The sequence below is a fragment of the Otolemur garnettii genome, unplaced genomic scaffold (assembly GCF_000181295.1).
Source record: "Otolemur garnettii isolate 467f Iridium unplaced genomic scaffold, OtoGar3 scaffold00040, whole genome shotgun sequence".
NCBI lineage: Eukaryota > Metazoa > Chordata > Mammalia > Primates > Galagidae > Otolemur > Otolemur garnettii.
Genome location: NW_003852435.1, coordinates 7418107 through 7439496, shown reverse-complemented (window position 1 = coordinate 7439496; position 21390 = coordinate 7418107). Strand labels below are relative to the sequence as shown.

General features: G+C 34.5%; 1 protein-coding gene across 5 annotated transcripts in view; it reads left to right on the top strand.

Annotated features, from left to right (window-relative positions):
- Positions 1 to 21390, top strand: part of DIAPH3 (diaphanous related formin 3) — a 481355-nt gene that overhangs the window by 162596 nt on the left and 297369 nt on the right. For all 5 annotated transcript variants that reach the window (XM_003790158.2, XM_003790157.2, XM_003790156.2 and 2 more), the window contains 5 exons: positions 1686 to 1804; positions 4380 to 4444; positions 11158 to 11262; positions 15217 to 15528; positions 16264 to 16378. In XM_003790158.2, the coding sequence (XP_003790206.2) occupies positions 1686 to 1804; positions 4380 to 4444; positions 11158 to 11262; positions 15217 to 15528; positions 16264 to 16378 (716 nt within the window). The remainder of the gene's footprint in view (positions 1 to 1685; positions 1805 to 4379; positions 4445 to 11157; positions 11263 to 15216; positions 15529 to 16263; positions 16379 to 21390) is intronic.

Here is a 21390-nt window from a genome sequence, read left to right as displayed (position 1 = left end):
GCTCTCCCTTTCCCCCACCCCTCCCTCCTCTCTCTCTCTGCTTTGCCTTTCCCCCACTCTCTCCCTCCTTCTCTCTCTGCTCTCCCCTTCCCTCCCCCACCCCCCATCGTGTACTAGGTCATTAATTGTCCTCATATCAGAATTGACTATATGGGATTCTTTATTAAAAATGTGTTCCACTTCCATCCAGGCTAATACAAAACATGTAAAATCTCCATCTTTTTAAATGGCTGAATAGTATTCCATGGTATACATATACCACAGCTTATTAATCCATTCTGGCGTTGGTGGGCATTTAGGCTTTTTCCACATTTTGGCAATTGTAAATTGAGCTGTAATAAACAGTCTAGTACAAGTGTCCTTATGATAAAAGGATTTGTTTTCCTTCTGGGTAGATGCCCAGTAATGAGATTACAGGATCAAATGGGGGTGTAGTTTGAGTTCTTTGATGGTTCTCCATACTTCCTTACAAAAAAAGGTTGTATTAGTTTGCAGTCCCACCAGCAGTGTAAAAGTGTTTCTTGTCTCTCCATATCCACGCCAGCATCTGCAGTTTTGAAACTTTGTGATGTGGGTGATGTGGGCCGTTCTCACTGGGGTCAGATGATATCTCAGGGTGGTTTTGCATTTCCCTAATAATTAGGAGATGGCGGATTGTAACCTCATTGGACTATTACCCACTCTGTCACTTTGCTTTGGCTATGCAATCTTTTGTCTATGTCACATTTGTTTGTTTATTTAAGACAGAGTGCTTATTCTGTCGCCCTGGGTAGAGTGCAGTGGTGTTATTTTAGCTCATAGCAACCTACAACTATTGGGCTTAATGATCCTCTTGCCCCAACCTCCTGAGTAGCTGGGACTATAATCACCTGCCACAATTCCCAGCTAGTTTTTCTGTGTTTAGTAGAGATGGGGTCTCACTCTTGCTCAAGCTGGTCTCAAACTCTTGAGCTCAAGTGATTCACCTTGGCCTTCTGTAGTGCTAGGATTACAGGTATGAGTCATTGAACCCAGCCATTATTTGTTGATTCTTTAGCTCTTTAGGGATGTTAATGTAGATAGACTGAGCTTAAAATGAACTACCCTAACAACATGAACTCTACTAGGGGACTTTTAGTTGAACTTTATTTTTGGACAAATATTGTTATCTAAATTTTTCCATTTGAGTAAGAATATTAATTTGTTATTGTATATAATTTACCAGTTTTTAATTTGATTCCACAAGAATTTCAAAATCTGGGTTCTATACAGTTTTAAGAACCTCCAATGAACTGTTTAGAAAAGCTTTTTGTTTTTTTGTTTAATAAAATAAATTAATGGCAGCTATTTCAGAGTGGTACAGTAGAAAGGTGATGATCTCTGAGGACTGTTTTTAAGTACACATCATTTCATCTGAATCTCCTAACTGCCAACTAATTAAAAATTCTGACTTTTGTAAGAAAATTATCTTTAACAAATGCTATTTTCCTAAAAGATTATAAAAAAAATTTGCAATCATTAGAAGAAAAGTAATGATAATTGTATTTACTCCCACTCTCATGTTAAATGTGTCATGTCAACTGTTGAAATTATATATTGTTGAACTTGAAATCAAACTTCCTAAAAAAAGCATTTTGTTTTGATAGAAAGTCACACTAAGACACTGATTGTACGTTGACTTGTTTTTTGTTTTGGTTTGGTTTTAGGCAACAATACTTTAAATTAATTGATGAATGTATATCCCAGATTGTATTGCATAAAGATGGAATAGATCCAGACTTCACATACCGAAAGAGACTAGATTTAGATTTAACCCAGTTTGTAGGTGAGTATTTCTCTGGTTTTTAAATGGAATTTTATGATTGCCTCTTACTCGGTGGGTTAACTCTAAGGGATTGGTTCTCGTAGTGTGGCCTGTGGACTCCTGAGGGCTATTTTCACATTTCTTTTTTATTGGGTTGATATTTGTACTGAGGGTACAAAACAATAGTGGATAAATCTGCTGGACTTGGTGATAAATCAAGGCACTAAATTGTAGTAGTAATTATTATATACTTTCAGGGAAATAAAACAACAAAAATGGCCTTTTTTTGCTTAGTAATGTCCTTAATAAAGTGCTAAAAGTATTCCTTTTATTAAATATTGAGCTTGAGTACACCAATGCTTTAATTTTTTTTAAAACAAACAGGTATGTATATACCGCACTTTTACTGCATACCAAAGCATGATAGGAAAATACTTGTGTAATTGAACTGGTTGCTTTTTTTAAATTTGAGAGGCTATCATACAGACTGTACACACTTGAAATGAAATATAGTGAGCCTGTAACTTCCAAGAAAATTGATAGGATTTGTTACTGAGGAAATTCAAACTTTTATGTGAAAATCTGAAATGTAGAAACCTTATCTACTGCTGTCATCCTGATGACTTCTTAATACTAAAAGAATTTTCCGATGAGGTCAGTGGTGAGATTGACCTATATTATTGTTTTGATAGTATATGAAGAGACGTGTCAACATTTGCATGACTTAGCAAACCACTCTCTTCCAAATGTGTTTGATGTTACAAATTCGGCATAGGCAATAGATTCATTAAAAATGGAACATTGATCAATAGATTTTAAAGTAACAGAGTATAATAAATTCAGTAATATGATATATGATTCCACATTGAACTACTGTTTAAGAAGATACCATTTGTTAAATGTTGATGCAACACCAAAGAAGAATATTCTAAAAGGCTGTTAAAAAACACCTCCTTTTTCCCATGAGGCTGTTTCTTCTTTGTATGTTAGCTGACTCTAGGAAGAAGAATGGAATACAGAGAATGAGTGAAGACTGATGATGAAAAGCCTTGTTTTTAGAAGAGACATATTTGGAAGTTCCTTAGGATGTAGGGGGAGGAGGTACAGAAAACAGGAAAAGCTTGCTCTAAATATGTAGCAAATTAAAATGTGGCACAATTCCATCAGGATATTAGGACCATTTTTCTTGAATGACTAAGAGGTGTATCATTGAATTCTTGAGAAGGAAATAAAATATTTGAACACTGCTTTCCTGTATAAGTGATGCATATTTTTAGATTGATTTATTTATTATTGATTTTTTAAAATGTTTAGAATAAACTTACAGACAAAATACTAAAGGCGTTTAGTGCAAAAGAGAAGTTTGTTGAAGTTACACAGATAGGTAAGGGAAGACATAAAGTTGAACAATAGGAGAGAAAGGTGTTGAAAAGCATAGAGCACAGATAATTTGATGTATTATAGTGGGAATTTAGAGGTATTGCCTATGTAGTAGTAATTAGAGGGTTAAGTGGTTAGTAGTATGTGGCCAGCCAATTTAGCATTGGTACATAAGAGTATCAAAAGTTGAAATCAGAGAGCGAGCACTGTCTTTGTCTTTTGTAATAGGAAGTAATCTATAATGTCGTAAATTTTTTTTAGAATTAAGAAGCTAACCACTAGAAAAATACAGCAAGAGCTGCAAAAAGTTGCATTTAGGAAGTGGGACAGATTTGGATGCAGTGATTTGATTGACTGTTACATTTATTATAAACTGTTCTATAATATGTTTTTCTAAAATCATATTCATGTATTTCACTTACAAAAAAGAAGGGATAAAATATATAATGGGAAACCGACATTATCACTTCTCCTGCCTTGTATCTTGTCATGTGGAAATACAGCATAACTTATTTAATCAATCCATTATTGATGGGCATTTAACTTATTCCCAGGTGGGTTTTTTTGGCTGACATAAAAATATTTTAATGAACATTCTTCCCTAAAGGCAAAGTCCTAGAAATAGAATTGCTGGGTGAAAGAAATGCATATTTAAAATTCTAGTTTATATTTCTTAATTTTCATTACTAAAGTTCCCAACTTTCACTGTTGTTTGAGAGAGTTCGTTTCTGCAGGCCAACTCCATCCAACACTTGGCATTATGGATCATTTAATCTTTTGCTCATTAAAAATTCTTTATTTTCATGTAATTAGGGAAAAGCAAACATCCATTTATGTCTTAGTGATTTTTATTTTTTATTTTTCTTATTTTCTGTTTATTATTATTGACTAGCTTGTGTTAGATATCATTTATTCTTCAAAATATTTATGGATTGATGATAGAAACCTTTGAATTTTATATACTACAATTAAACTCGCTCCTCTTCTAAATAAATCGTAAATAAATCCTAAAGGATTATTATTGAGTTTGTCTTTTCCTTTGTTTTTTGGTATTATACTTTTTCCATCCCATCATTTTTAATATTCTTGTCAATTTTGTCTATTTTATTAATAATTACTATTTCTAATTCTTTTTCCCCCCTCCTTTTAAACTTTCAAAGTCATAGTAAATTTAAGAAGTACTACAATTAAAAGTTTTCTATCATTACAATTTTAGATGTTTGCATAGATCAAGTGAAACTAGAAGAGTTTGAAGAGAAAGCATCAGAACTTTGCAAGAAAGTAAGTAACTCTGACTAACTTGTGCAGGACTGTTGAGACCCACTGTAGGCCTGTTTCTGCATCGGGGACTTGGCTTGTTCTTCTTTCTTCTTTCCTCCTTCAGGTATGTGCATGGTGCCATCCTTTGCAGAGGACTTTCCATTTTATTTTAAAGATTTATTGTATTTCCATTGTATTCTAATTCCTCATTCCCAACCTTGATCCACCCTATTCTTCCTCTCTATTTGTTTTTCTTCCGTTATATTTGTCATCATAGTTTATGTATTTATATGTGTACCTATGAATATGTTGTCTACTTTCTCCCTTTAGAGGAAACTTCATGAGGAATTCTTGTTTTATTCACTGTCCCTGTACCAAAAACAATTCCTGGCCTTGTATAAGAAGTAAAAGAAAAAAAGAATACTTGTCAAAAGAGTAAACGAATAGGTGTTTCAGCAAAATGGATCACAATTTTACGATTGGAGTAATTCTCAAGAATGACTCTTAAGCTGAATTTCTATTTTAAAATTTTAAGACAAAAGTTAACTTGCTTTTTGTTTTGATTAAACAAAAAAGCAAATCAACTTATATTAAGTTGAACTGTATAAGATTGCTGTTTTTATAGGTTAAAACTAGTGGATATTACCAGTTTTATTTATTTTAACCTAGTACTATTTTTAACCTTCCAGCCATTTTCTATTTTTCTTTCAGGTAATGTTTTATTCTTTTACCTCTGGCTTAACATGTTCCTATTTGACTTGTTGTTTATTTTTTGTTGGATTCTTTACATTTCAAGTAGACACTCTGACTTGAATTTGTGTGGCTGATTTTTCACATTGGAGGACAGATTATTATTACTACTACTGCCACCAGAATGAACCCCCAATGAACATTTGGTAAATAAATATTCACTATTAGTTAGGCACCATGCCAAGGAGTACACATTTTTGATGCAGCAGCTATTAAATATATTTTGAGAGAATTGCATAGTAGTATAAACTTTGAAGATAAAACATGACTTTGATGATTAAAACATAAGTTAGGAGTAACTTAAGGAAAACATTACAAATATCCTAAAAAGTCCTAAATTATTGAACTCAATACTAAACACTAATTGAGAGGTTATTATTAATATATCCCAGACCTTTGGCTATAGGCTATGGTTTAAAGCTGTATTGTCAGTACCCTAAAGTGGTTTAGTTTAGTGGGAGAAACAAACTAATAGATCACTTCAGTTGTGCCATAAGTGTTAGTTAACAGATGTTCATGTTGTAGGGTGACCTCTCACCCAGCCAACTTTGTATTCTAAGTCTCCTTACAGGAAAATCGTAGTTCATCTTTTAAGCACTGGATTTGGATGCATTCCAGATAGTGTAAACTTTTTTGTCATTTTTTTTTTTATTTCTTATAGCATAACTATGTACATTAATGCAATCATGGGGTACAATGTGCTGTTTTCATATACATTTTGAAATACTCTCATCAAACTGCTTAACATAACCTTCATGTCGTTTTCTTAGTTATTGAGTTAAAACGTTCACACTCTTTTAGAAAGATTCACTTGTACCCTTATAGGATTAACCATAGAGGTTTTTTTTATGTATATAGCATACATGGAGTTAAGCATGCCAACTTCTCAAGATTTTTTTAAATTATAAGCTTTAAATGTAAATAGAAGAAAGACCTTATTCAAGGTTAGTTGTCTCCTTTTAGTCAGAAATTATACCTCTTAGGTGTATTCAGAAAATCTTGTTTGTTCCATAAAAGATTTCTGTTGCCATATTATTTTGTATATATCAGCAAAAACTTTGTTCTGATAGCTTTATAAGGACACATGTAAATACTTTGCTTCAGGCAGAACGCTAACATGGTTGCTAGACACATTCTTTATTTTGGTGCATAAATTTGAAAAATGAAGACCAGAAATGTCAGAAAGTATATAGAGAATATTGAATTATCAACCTTCTTGTACAGATGCACTAATACATTTACCCTAGGGATTGAAATTAAGCAGCGCCTCAACCTTAACTGTGTTTTTTGACATTTTTGCATGTAATTTTGTGAGTATAATATTGCTCTAGTAACTCTTTTCAGAGAAGAAGGCTATCATATCAGTTTTTATACGGTATGCTTTTAATGGAGATTCATTTTATCCCGAAGGCTACAGTGATTTGACTATAGATATTACAAAAATGCTAAAGCAAAGTTTATATTTCCTCTGATGCTTTTATAGTGGAGGATGTTGAAATTTATCTTTTTGTAAGTAATACAGATACTCTTCAGTATATGGCAAATTTAATTTTATAATTTTTTTTATGGTGCACTAATTATGATACTGGTTGTTTTGGTAGTTTTTATCTTTGGTATCTTAAGTAACTCTTTTTCTTTCTGAATTTTAGTCTAGGATGTATCAGATAGGATAGCTATCTCTTAATGCACATACTGATATTGGGAAAAATTATCTTTGTTCTTGCTTTCACTAGAATTTAATTTTTTATTTCTTGCTGTGTAGCAGGGAACTTTGTTTTAGCCATAAAAATAGGAAAAGAGAAACTGACCTCAAAGATTTTTGATGCTGTGAGGATGGGAAAATTTATTCCATGATATTGACATAGTCATGCAGCACATAAAGGAAGATTTGACAGGAGTTGGCTTATCGATTCATTCAACACGTATTAATTGGCTTTAATTATAAATGTAAAGCGCTGGAAAGGTAATAAATAAAATTGAAAAGGTCCTCACTGTTGTAAGCTTCCAAGTTGGTGTGTGTTAATGAGGGGTGTGATACTACATTTAATATTTTGCTAAGGTAGAAACACAGGGTATGGTTGTAAGCCTGGAGGAAGTATTCCTCATCTAGATTTGAGTAGCCAGGGAAGACTTATCCCAGGAAGTGATATATAATGTGAGCATTGAAGGATCGTTATGAGGCAGCAACGTGAGATTCCCCAAGGAGGTAGCATATATAAATCTATTTTGGATATCCTATACATATCGCAAGCTTAACGTATCTAAAACCAAGTTCATCTTTCTTCTCCCTAAAAATTCCTTTTCTCTCTGCATTTTATAACCTGCAAGGTATAATACTTTTTTCCCCACTTGTTTTCCAAAACCACAAAATACTGTATTCATCTTAGATATATGCTGCTTGCTCATTTTCATCATTTTGGCAGATGGCCACTTTTTTGAATTTGTAGTCTCATTTTATTTCTCTCCCATTACTCTCTCTTCCCTCCTCAGTTCTTGGGTGGATAATTGCAGTAGCCTCCAAATTAATTCCATGCCTTTGCTATTTCTCTTGCAGTTGATCTTCCACATTGCTGCTGTTTGAGTTTTTCAAAGTACAAATTTCATTGTTATTTTCTTATTATACATATTCTAATAGCTCGCCATGATCTTTAGGAAAAAAGGAATAACTTCTTGGCTTACTGCAAAATTCCTTTTAATGATTTTATTTCTGTATGTTCCTCTGGCTTCATCCTCTGCAATTTTTTCTCTTACCTATTCTTGCGTCCCTTACAAAGTATTGTTTGTCTTTCAGCTGTACCCTGTGCTCTTTCTCTGCTTGATTGACGTGCTTGGAAGCTCTTCAACCCTGAGATCAAGCATCATTCATCCAGGAATCATTCCTTGGCTTTCAGTCTTTTTCTCTTTATTGCTGATAATTTTCTTGCATTTAGGCTCCTTAGTTTGCTTTTTCTTCTTCACCAGACAACCATGCTTTCTAAAAATGCTGACTATATTCTGTTCGTGTCTGTCTCCAGAACCTGCCACTCTGAAGGATACGTCTTAGGCAGGCTGTTAAATATTTATTATGTAATGGGAAGTAGTTAGGTTGGGAACAGATCCCAAGGGTTCTTGGATATTAAGTTAATGATTGTAATGAAGCACTGGAATTTTAAGAGCAAAGGAATCATGTTGTTTGAGCTGTCCTTTATAAAGAATAATAGCATTGTAGAAACAAGACAGGGGAAGGATTTAAGCTTAATTTTTTTTTTTAAGATCGAGTCTGACCATGTTGTCCACAGTAGAGTGTGGTAGCATCACAGCTCACAGCAACCTCACACTCTGGGGCTTAAGTGATTCTCTTGCCTCAGCCTCCCAAGTAGCTGGGACTGTAGCTGATTTAAGCTTAATTTTGAGCATATTGTTTTTTTACTTGAAAAATATTCATTAAACAGTCAAATCTTTTTAGGGAATGATCTGTTGTCTGGAGTTGAGGGGAGAAGCTGAGCTAGTGATAGGAATTTAGAAGCCATCAGTGTATGGCTAGTGATTGAAACATGGGTGTGGAAGATACAAGAAATGTGGAAAGAAGAAAGAGCCCTGTAGAATGTCAACATTAAATGGTTGGCTTTTGGATTTTGAAGACCTAGAAACCCATAACAAAAATTGGTAGGAGCCATCAAGAAGTAGCAAGGGAAGTAGTAGAGTGTGTTGTAATGGAACAATTAGGAGGGGAGATTGACCGTGGAGACATATTTATAAGTTTTTATGCTATAGAGCAGGCCTTTATAATACTGGTTGATGAATCTGTATTGTTCAACAGGGTAAGCATCAACCATATATGTTTATGGCTGGTGTGACCAAGGAACTGAAGTTTTAACTTTATTTTTATTCATTCAAATTTACATTTAAATAACGATTTGTGGCCTGTGTCTGTGATATTGAATAATACAACTATAGAGACATCACCTGAACTGAGGCTGATGTACTCAGAAGTCCAGAGGATTTGGTAAGCCATGATTGTTAGAAAGAAAGAATGCTAGCAGAGTCATGATGGATAATGATGGGAATGGACTTTAGTAGATCCGAAAAATGAGAGTGGACTAAGAATGCTCTTTGAGGAAATTGACTTTGAAGCAAAAATTAGATTATGGTTAGAGGGATTATGAGGAGTGAGATTAGGAACAGAGGTGCACAGGAGTTAACTATGTAACAGATGTGTGAAAGCAATTGATTGACAAGGCCTTGGGGAAGCACAGTGCGGCAGGGAGTTAGTGGGACCCCAGGGACTTATGCACGGCTCATTTCTATACTTTAGTTATTCAGTCAGATTTGATAGTTAAATTATTTAACAGTACAAGGGGTTGGAAAGAGTTATAGTAGAGGTGGGAATGGTGATGTGACATGGTTTAGGTGAGGTGAAGGACAGTTTTGACCCATTAGTTTTTGTTATTTTTAAAAAGGGACTACAGGGTTGACAGTGAGAGCCTCAGGAAAATTTATTTTCCTCACCTATAAAATATGAATTAATGTTTCTTATTTTACAGAGTTTTTATGATATTTAAAAATACTTCTTTTTGTGCTTTAAATTCAGTTGGTTGCAAAGCATGTGGGGGACTATACTTGTCTTATGGAAAACTTCTACCTTTTGTTCAGTTTAGCTCTGAACGTAAATTGCTCTAGAAATAGTTTATGAAATAAAGCCATAAAGCATTGTCTAAACATTCATTGTGGGGAAGTGGTGTGGTTTTCTCTGAGTAACTCAGACTTTGATGGCAGAAAATCTAGTTTTTAATCTCACTTCTTTTACTAGCTATACGAAGAAGCACCTCTTTGTGTTAAGAATAAAATAAGAATCATTTTGTAAACTAAAAATAAAAGCCCTTTATAAAGTTTTGAGTTCTATGTTGTTATGTTCCCAATTTAGGTTTGATTGTATTTAAAATATGGAGGGTAACCTTTGTGAAATAATTATAATTTTTTTTTCTTGAGACAGAGTCTCACTATGTCATCCTTAGTAAATTGCTGTGACGTCACAGCTTAGAGCAACCTCAAACTCTTGGGCTTAACTGATTCTCTTGCCTCAGCCTCCCAAGTAGCTGGGACTACAGGTGTCTGCCACAATGTCTGGCTATTTTTGTTGTTATTGTTTGGCAGGCCTGGCCTGGGTTCAAGCCTACCGGCCCTGGTGTATGTGGCTGGTGCCCTAGCTGCTGAGCTATAGGCTGAGCCAATAATTACCTTTTTTAAAGATTGATTTTTTTTTTTTTAATTTTTTCAGGAGAGTCAAATATTTGCTGTTGATCGTACGACGGTGCTTATATTCACTTCTATAAGGAAAGATTTTCAGTGATGATATTGGCAAAGGGAAGCTATTTGAATTCTAGGTGGGGACTTATGTGGAGTGAGAGTATAAATTAGAAAACTCATTGGATTCACCAAATTTTATTACTTGCGTTCCTTCCAGAAGGAATTTTACTAGGGACTTTGAAAGACTAATTTGTCATTACTTTCCCAAAGATATTAGGAGATGTTACATTATAAGAAAAAAGTAATTGAATAGAATGGTTGTTTTTTAATAAAAAATCTTAAAATGGAATCCTTTAAAATTATGTTAACTTCAGATAATTTTCAAGTACAACTTTTTCCAGTGGGGCACAAGAATTTAGTACAATGCTTTTCTCTATTATTTTACACAAAGTTGCAATGATATTTAGAGACTTTTAAGAAAAATGCCAGGATTGCAGATAACTCTGGGCCAGTTTCTGCTGCTGAGAGAAGGTCACAGACTTCATCGCTGGCTTTGTCTGCTCCCTTGCGAATGAATGATTTTGGTGGGACCTGGAGGGCCCTAGAGAAAGTCTGTAGGTGACTTAACAAAAATCTACCACTCCTTTCATGAAACCAATTCAGAAATTTATGTTCTACTGACAGATCATTAGAGTTATGTTTCTATATGATGAATAGTGCTTTTCTTTTCCATTTTTCTCTGTTTTTTTTCTTTTCAGTTTGAAAAGGAGTTTACTGACCACCAAGAAACTCAGGCTCAATTGCAGAAAAAAGAGGCAAAAATTAATGAGCTTCAAGCAGAGTTACAAGCTTTTAAATCTCAGGTAAAATACCATCCTGAGTGAATTTGGGTATCGAAAACACACCAAGGGAGCAAACAGTTGTTATATCTTCATAGAGTCAGAACATTAAACTTTAATTTTACTTGTATGTTTTCATAATATGGTTTATATGTATTTCTGTTCCATTCTATTTGTTTTTTAAAAATTTACTTTGCCACTTTTTTCTATTTGTATGAATATCTGAGATTTTACTAATTAACCTGCTTCCTAATTTTTTGTTTGGGTTGTGTTCCTAATGTCACGTGTTTCCTAAGTAATTAAGCATAAAGGGTAAGAAAGTCTTTTAGATTTTTCATTCATCACTGATCTTTATCCTACTATAGAAAATTATTGCTTGAGCTATTTATTTTTCAAAACCTTCAGCCTGTAGGTACCTTGCAGTAAAAGATAACCTCTAACTGAATGAGAACATTTTCTGATAATTTTTCAATTTCCAAAGGTAAACAGATTTAAAACATGACAAAAAAGAGAGTAAATCTGGATTATGAAGCAGATAGCTCACATACACCCTCTACACATAAAACATTTAGATAGCAAGAAATACATCGTCTGCATGCTTTATGTGGATGTGAGTGAAGAGGTAGCATATTCATAGCTAAATTTCTTCATAGAGATTTACATACAGGGTGATGAGCAGTAGGTATAGTTTCGCTGCTGTCCTTTATTCCTAACTTATGGTTATGTTGCAGTAGTCTCATGTTTACTATGTCCCATATTATTGGCCCTACTTGCTGAGTAGTTCTGTTGCAGAAGCTGTCTGGGGATACCATAAGAGAGAGTTATCTGTTAGGGTTCAATTTTAGGGGAAACAAAAAATCTGTCCACAAAAAAATTATTCTCATTGGCCTTTCTTGAGTATTACAAATAGAAGTGGCACATTTTGTTGAATTTGTTCATTTTTCCCATATGGCTCCTTGGCTCTCATATCAAATGAAACGTTTGATTGTGTATGTATTCAAATTGAGTTACAGATTATGGTTGAAATATTTATGATAAGTTTTTCCTGATCTGGGCTACTATAAATTTAAGAACTTTGATTTCTTTTTAATTTTTTCCCAGTTGAGGGATTACTTGTAAACCTACTTTAGAAAATATCAGCTTATAAAAATGTATTTATCATCTTTTAATAAGTTATCGTGTGGTGCTTTGATATAAAGTGGGAAGGAATTTGTGTTTTTAAACTAAAATTAAATCAAAAAATCACCTATTGTTATAATTTGCCCACGGTGACAACCCATGTTTATGGCTATCAGAAGAAAGCCTAGCTAGGATTTGATACTTAATATTGGCCACCATATTCATTTTTGAGGAATAAATGGCAAATTCGTTCTCCGGATTTTAGTTTATTTCCCATGAAATCTGTTCATTTATGTTAATATGTTCAAAGCTATATGTGTGCTGACCGTGAAGATTATATTCTGTTTTTTTTATGATTTCATTCTTTTGTTCTTATAGTCTTTTAACAACCAAGTACTGTTAGGTGCTGGGGATACAGTGCTGAGGAAAACAGTCATCATGTCTGGCCTCCTGCATCATACATTCAAGTTGGTCATCTTTACTTTAGCAAAGAAGCTATATTCTCAAAGAGAAATTCAAGCATATCTTTGTTTTAAGACATTGATAGTTAACTATGAAGTATATATGAGTGATGGATAATATACATACATTCTTAACATTCAAAGGGGAGTACCGTCTTTATCACAGCAGCTCGGGTTAACACTGAACTGGTTCTGGTTTACATTTAATATTTTAGATAGGGCATGCTCTTTGATTTTTTGGCCTCAAGTTCTTTTATAACATTGTTTTTCTTTGTGATGATGATATCAGATTTTAGATTTTTATATATGGCCTGTTTTTCATAATTTTGTCATAAAATAATTTATTAACATTGATTAAAACTCCACCATTTGAAAGGTAGTCTATATATAACTTAGAATTGAAGTTAGTAATTTCTGGAAACTAATCACATGACAAAAAATTAACACAAGCTATCTTCTTCATGTTATTTCATGTGTCAAGTTCTTACCATGCCATAGAGATTTAAGGAGAAAAGTGACCAGGGGACACAGCTGGTTCTTTTTCATTCCTGATCAGTCCTGGCTTCTTTGTGGCATTTGACTGTGTAGAAGCAGCCTTTGGGGGTGGGCACTCTGGTGGTGTATGATTCTGTGCTTGTCTTTTTCTCTTCCTGTCATTCATTCTCTTATCCTACACATTTCATCATGTACCAGTCCTGGCTTTAGTAGCAGGACAAAGAGGGAATAATATGACATAGTCACTTCCCTCAGGGAACTTTAATCTATCAAAGATATAAATGTTAATGATTCATTAGACAATTATTTCACATTTTTGATAAGAGCTATTGAGAAGTACAGAGTGCTCTAAGGGTAAACCCCTGAGTGAGCAGATGAGGCTTCCTGATGGAAGAGCACATTAACTCAGACTGGCCGGGCCACTGGGAACTGGCTGCATCAGGAATGTTGCAGGGAGAGAGAGGGAGTAGCATGTTACAAAGGTCTTGAACTCAGCCTGAGGTTGGCACATATGTGAAATTAGAAGAATGTCACTTGAGGGACCAGTTGGCAGGTACTAGATCATGACAGACCCTTAAGAATTCAGATTTCATGTTTCCTCATGTGTGTTAGGACACCATTGATAGGACTTAAGCAAAAGCATGATTGGCAATACTGTTTAAATCCATTTTTCTGGATCTTATTTTTTTGTGTATCACCTAAATTTATGCTCCATATTATTTGGCACGCAAGGCCTCACAATTAAGTTTGCAGACTCATCCTAGAAACGGTGCTACATACCTCATTGCTGAATGTTACTACAGTCACCTTCAAAATACCCCTGGGATGCTATGCACTGACACCAGCACCTAGTCCACCCTTCAAAGCAATTTTAGAACTTTTCTGGAATGATTGTTACAGCTGTCATCATATGGCACACAAAAAACATGCAACAGCAATAATGAATGTCACTCGTGAAGATACTGCCACATGTCCACACGGACACATCTGTGAAATACTGATGTACCAAGGTTATGAAACCTTACCAAGTTTTTTGTATGGTGCTGCAAATGTAAGCATATGGTGGCAAGTTCATGAACTTAATTGTCAGACTTTGTACCGTGAGAGCTCTGATAGTCATTCCAGAAAAAGAGGTCCAAAATTACTTCAAAAGGTGGATCAGGCACTGCTGTCAGTGCATAATTTCCCCCTGGAGAGTACTTCGAGGGTACTATCGTGATATTCAGCAATATGTAGCACTTTTTTTCTTTTCTTTTTTTTTTTTTTTTTGAGACAAAGCCTCAAGCTGTCCCCCTGGGTAGAGTACCATGGCATCACAGCTCACAGCAACCTCCAACTCCTGGGCTCAGGCGAGTCTCTGCCTCCGCCTCCCAAGTACCTGGGGCCACAGGCACCCACAACAACACCCGGCTATTTTTTTTTTTTTTGGGTTGCAGCCATCATTGTTGTTCTGCGGGCCCGGGCTGGACTCGAACCCGCCACCTCAGGTGTATGTGGCTGGCGCCTTAGCCAGTTGAGCCACAGGCACCGAGCCTAGCACTTTTTCTAGGATGAGTTTGTGAATGTAATTATCACGCCATCAGAGAACTTATCTACTTCCATGGCATCAATTTTTACCTATAGATTGCTGATTTTCAAAGCTTTTAGAATAGATCTATACACTCATTTCCTTCCTGGATATTTCCACCAAGGTGATTGTAAGTGGTAGTTACATTTTTATGGAAAAAAAAAAGCTGTAATTCGTAAATTGGAGAAAAAAATGTTAGAATTTTGTTTTTTGGTTAAACCATCTGAAACGATGTATTTTCAATTACTTTTGATTTAAAATAATATGCTGTTTTTGTGTACACTTTTATATACTTTGTGAACACATTCTTATGTTCCTTACTATTTTTTCTTGTAGTTTGGTGACTTGCCAACTGATAGGAATATTCCTTTGCCTCTTTCAAAAGAAGATGGAACTGGCCATGCAACACTTCCTCCTCCTCCTCCTCTGCCCTGTGGTGGAGGGGTGCCACCTCCCCCGCCGCCTCCACCCCCTCCTCCACTTCCAGGAGTGCCGATGCCGTTCACTGGAGGTCCTATCCCTCCACCACCTCCCCTGGGATTTCTTGGGGGGCGAAACTCTCCTCCTCCACCAACCCTGCCATTTGGATTAAAACCAAAGAAAGAATTTAAACCTGAAATTAGCATGAGAAGATTGAATTGGTTAAAGGTAAAACAAATCAATGGAGAAAAACATACTTTTACCTAGATTAAAGGTTAATTTTGGATGTGTGTGTGTATGATATATACACATACATATTTGATATATATATCACATTTCCGACGGGAACCTTAAAGTGACAATAAATACAATGGCATTTTTTAAAAAGTAGACAATTCCTTTGATAATGACTAAAATACTTTTGATCACAGTTGATGTTGTTCCAATGGAATTTGATTTGTAATTAAGTTGGTAATTTTACATTATTGCATTGAACCCTATATTTATAAAGTGTTTCTCAAAAATGAAAAGGCTATTGTTCTCAGTAACTTTTTCTCTTGATAGCTGTTGGGAAAAGTGAAACTAGTTCTCAGAATCTTACTTGAGTCAGATTATAGGAAATCTGAAAGCTACAGAAAAGATGGTCGGGAAATGCTGTGTAATGTACACAGTATACTGCCTTCAAGAGTTGTAGTGCCAGGTGAACATTATTGAATACTCTGAGAAATGCAGCTGAGAAGAAGCTAATTCATTTCATTTAGCTTCAAACTTTTTCTTTCTAGTAAGATGTTAACATCCTTTAGAACTCGTATTTCACTGAATGCAGTTTAGGGGAAAATCTTACAGTGGTTAATTCATAACCATCTGCTGACAGCTGTGGGATACTGGATCTGCATGTAGTGATTGGGCTGGGACACGTGAAGCGCCCAACTGTTTATGAATCAGTCTTCTCTTTGATTGCAGATCAGACCTCATGAAATGACTGAAAACTGTTTCTGGATAAAAGTGAATGAAAATAAGTATGAAAGCATGGATTTGCTTTGTAAACTTGAGAATACATTTTGTTGCCAACAAAGAGGTAAGTCAAACATCTTGGTTTTTTATTAATTTTAGAATTTTAACAGTGACACTTTTCAGGTACCAGCCTCTAAAAACATTATTTTAAGTATTTATACATGGTATTTTTATATAGTTACTAGTGGGTAAATAAGTGATCTACTAAAACAAAGTACTTAAAAAGTGAATATTCTATGCAGTATATCAAATGTACAATTTTTAAAATGTAAATTACTAATACAAAACTTTGATTGTTATATAATACTTTTTCTTTGAAGATGGTCCATTGGGATAAATTAGACCTTTATAAAGGAGGATATTTTCAGGGACATTTTTGGCATAAGACTTCACGTTAGCTAGAGAAATAGAAAAATAAAATGTGAACTCTAGTTCAAAATTTTCCTCTAGTCAGAATTTTTAATATTACGATGATTGTCACATAATTGATATGAGTCACATGGGATAGAAATACCCAATTTATAGTGTCTTAAATGTTAGCTTGAAGGAGAAATATTTGATTGGTTATATGATCTTTAAAAGCAATGATATTCATTTTCCAAATTATTTTGTGATAGCTTTTACCTGTATAGTGTGATTAAAAAAATTATTTAGGTTTTCTGTGTATCTCAAAATCAAATTTATCCGATCTCATGGGCTTCCTGCTTATATTTCAAAGCTGATCCCCACATATCTTAAGTAAATTTTTAAGTATTATGTAAAGCTTGCATTTAGGTCTATAGCAGAAGATACTGAGACCAATCATTACGTTTTAGTTTTCTAAAAATAACTTTTCACTATAGACCTATGCCACCTATCTGTGGGCTCATAGAACACAAGGAGAGCTGGCAGGGTGAGCTTGTACTAGATGGATGTGGGAGACCTTGGTGTAGAAATGGAAGAATTGAACTCTTAAAATGCCTGCTGTTAGCTAGGTACTATGCTAGATAGTTTATGTATCTGATTTAACTTGATCATAACACCAGAGAATGTTGGCAGATACTTTAAAAAGTTTATTTGTATTCTTTAGAGATACTTTTGAAAAGATAATTATAAATTAAAAACTCACTTTAAAAGGTAATTATAAATTAGTGTAGTTTTCCATCATTTGGTAAATCTAAAATCTTTAGCATATATTGTTGAGTACCCCATTTATCCTGCCTAAAATATTAAAAATGGTATATTTTGATCTTGGAGAATAAAATTCTCTCACCTAGTTCACCATAGGTAAACTTGTGAAGTAAGCAGATTTTAATTTTACCTTTTGATTATGGAGAATCTGAATTTTCTTTGAATAAGATTAGTGCACTCTTCTGGCAATCAAGGAAAATATATGGCAGTTAAAATGCATATTTACATGTAAAACACTTCAGAATTTCAGATTTCATATTCTGGAATTGATTAGTTTTCCTTTTGCTTTCCTAGTAGGTACAAATGGTGGTACCTAAAAGCTATTTAAGTAATGCTGCCACCCAGCTACTCTCTTTTTTTTTCCCTCTTTACTCTGATTACTTTCTTAATTAATGAGGCTCAAAAGGGAAACTTGTTAGCATGTCTTTAATTTAGCTGTAGTGTTAGCCCTAAATGAAATAATTGGACCTTTAAAAAATTCTTAAGTCATCTAACTTTAGCCTTGAGATTCGAGGTTGAAAAAAAATTGATGTATTTGCTCAATCTAATACTAGTGTAAGGATCAAGGTAAGAATGATGATCATTTTCCGTATTCTACATTTCTATCTGTTTCTGCCTTTGTATGTGTTGGTCCTTTGCCCTGGATTCTCTTTAAGTTACTTTAGAAAGTGAAAGTCAGAGACTGGCAGAGGACTAGGACATCTTCTGTCTGAGCGCAAATGCTGCTTTCTCTTTTCCGTCACAGTGGGTGACATTTCTAGGGTGAACATAAAAGATGGGGAAGCCCGGAGTCATGACTTTGAGCAATGCAAACATTTCTCAATGTTTAGCAGAGATGAGCTGTGAAGGTGACAATTTTTTGGTCCTCATTTTAGAGGATAATTCCTAGAAAGCATTATTTGAAGATTCCTAAGTGTCCTTTTGGCGTTACTAGTAGTTGAGTATTTTGTTGGAAAAGGCCAGTCATTGCTGTTTTCATTAGAATGGGAATATAGGTATCTATATATTTTTCTCTCTTCTATTTAATATATGTTTATTTTTGTAAATACTTATCCCTCCTATTCAATATATTAAATATATAATGCATATTTAATATGTATACTTCATAGAGATCAAAAAGGAAGGAAAGAAAGATGTCCGTAAACCTTAGATAACAATGGCAGAGTGGACAGCTTGCTTCATGCTGTTGTTGCTTTATTCACGGCCTGGCTGCTGAGGCATTATCATTTGCCTGTCTCCGTGATTCCAAAGTACTCTGAGTCAATTATGTAATTTCTGCAGAATTCAGAATTAAACCTGGTCACTTAGACATTATTCAGTCCAAAGGGACAGTCCTTTTGCCTTTCTACCTCTTAGCCAGCACAGGGAGGTCATTAGCTGCTGGCTGATTTTTATCATTTGTATTGGAGCTAGGCAGGGAAGGACAGTAAATATTGAAGAAAAGTGGATTTTTAGAGAAACAGAATGTGGGTTTTTGTTTTCTTTTTTGCAGTAACTATGTGGAGGAGGAACCAGGGCTATTTTTCTGATTACAAATGTAGATGTTCTATTTAAATGTACCATTTTGAATGCCAGTCTAAGTTGCCCTTTCATATGATAGATGCCAAGTTGGTGTGCTTCCTAATCATTTGGAATAGGAGGAACAAAAGAACTGAATCCAATCAGAGAGGACCTTGACGTTTTCCTTCATGTATTCCTTACTTTTTGTTAAGTATGGCTTTTTTCTTACCGTAGGCAGTATTTTAGGTTTCCAAGACTTTTTAAGGTTTAGACTACTGGAGTTTACAGGTTGAACACCCTGAGAGTTGGAATAGGAACTAAGAACATCTATTGAGCATATGTGTTGTGTCAGTACCTGAGCCGAGTCGTCTTCATGGAATCTTGTTTCATCTTTACCACATTTCAGCTGAGGTCTCTTCTCTTGGTCTGCTGATCGCAAAACAGTTCTGACTTCCTGCAAAACCGCCGAGCCCCACCCAAGCCCCGCCTACTTCATGCTGTTCTTGCTTTATTTTTTAATAATGCTGACATTTTGATAATAGCGTAGATATTTCCTCTTAACTTCTGTTGCCTTTATTATATTCCTTTTTCTTTACTAGTTAGTTCTTACATATCTTGTTTTTTAAACTAATCTCCTTCCTGTGACCATTTATAACAATGCTTCTGTGGGAGAGTGTCTACTGCCACATCTTAAGAAGTACTAGAATCCTTTCTAAGCCTTTTTCTGTGAAATAAATATTTTCGTATTTCTGATTCACTTGTATCACTTGTAATACCTTATTTTTCTGTTAAGTATCTCACTTGGGTTTTTTTATTTCTCTCGGTTGTATGTTTTTGAGATACATTTTAGCTAAGATTCTTAGCATTCTATATTTCAAATTCTTCTGAAAATATACGTTAGAGAACTTTTTCTAATTATCTTTTATTTTTCTCATTTTTTCACTTTTACCTACTTTTTCTCTTTCCACTTGGCTACTGCTATTCAAATCAGCGATTATTTATTGAGTGCTTATTGCATGTTGGGCCTTGTGTTTGATATTGGGGATCCTGGAGTAAAGACGGCAGACGTGCTTCCTGTACTCACGTTGCTTTTACAGTCTTACCAAAACTTAGTCAAGTTCTTACTTGAAGCATAAGAATAAGGAGGGGAACAACAAATGCTGACTTTGATCTTAGAAAAGATGGCCATATTTTACTGTTTGGCTTCTGTTAAGACTTAACAAGGTTATAAAAGAACGCTGTTTATATATCTCTCTGAAATTTAATCACAATATTCGTATATTGAACATTTGGTATCATCAAAATAATGTTAATGACCTGCGTATTTGTTACCAGATTGGAAGCATCTGTTGGTTAATTTTTACAGGCTGTTGGAAAATGGATTAGAGTATCTAACAGGTTATTGGTGTTGGATTTGTCAACTAAAATTAATATTAATTACTTTCATTATTCACAAACTGTTAACTTAATAGGGATTAAAGGGCTTTTAGAAAGTATATGAATAGTCTAATTCATTTAGACTGATTTATTATGAAAATGTGGTTCTGCAATTGTAAGTTTTCTGAAGTAATCACATTTTATAACAGGTGCATCATATTTGCCAGATACAGCCAATAAACCAGTTTATAAATTATTTCTCAACTGACTAGTTACGGCATATAGAAGCAGTTAATAGATTATGCATTTAAAAACAAATCAAGCTTAGATTTCTGACAGCATAGTTCAGTGGACAAAGTATGGGGGTAGCGAGTGATAAACTGTGGATTATCCCAGCAACTTGGCTGTATTCAAGATGTTGCTTTGTATTTGAAATACAGTTTATTCCTCTGTATGAAAAGTGAGTTAAAGAGTCCTAAACTACCCGCACAAGCCTATATCAAGATGAACAAGATAATTTATAATATAAATTTTTTTTTGATGTATGCCAGTAAAGAGATGCTATGGAAATAAATGCAATGTATTAAACATATTAAAGATTTCTGAAAAGGACATTTGACAAATACTAATTTGGAATGATTGGGGAGGACGTCAATGGAGAACGAAATATTTCTCCAGAGAAGTATTGTTCGGTTCTGTCTATGACTGAAGCGCAAAAGAACTGAAGACTGGAGGAAATTATGAGATGGGTCAGGAATATCTTATTTCACTATTTAAAAAAGTACCTCTTTACCAATTATAGCATATTCTCTGTTGGGTTGCTGAAGAAATGGAAATTTATTCTGAAAGCTTTAGAGAAATAAAACCTAAAGAGAGAGGGTAAAGAAAGTGGATTTATTTAGCCTAGAGCCACAGAAGACTTTCAGGTCTGTACAATGCTTTGATTATATGCTTAGTTACAGAGCAAATCTTTGGTATAGTGTGATAGAAATTATCAAAGTCCCTGTTAATAGTTATATTTCTTGTGTG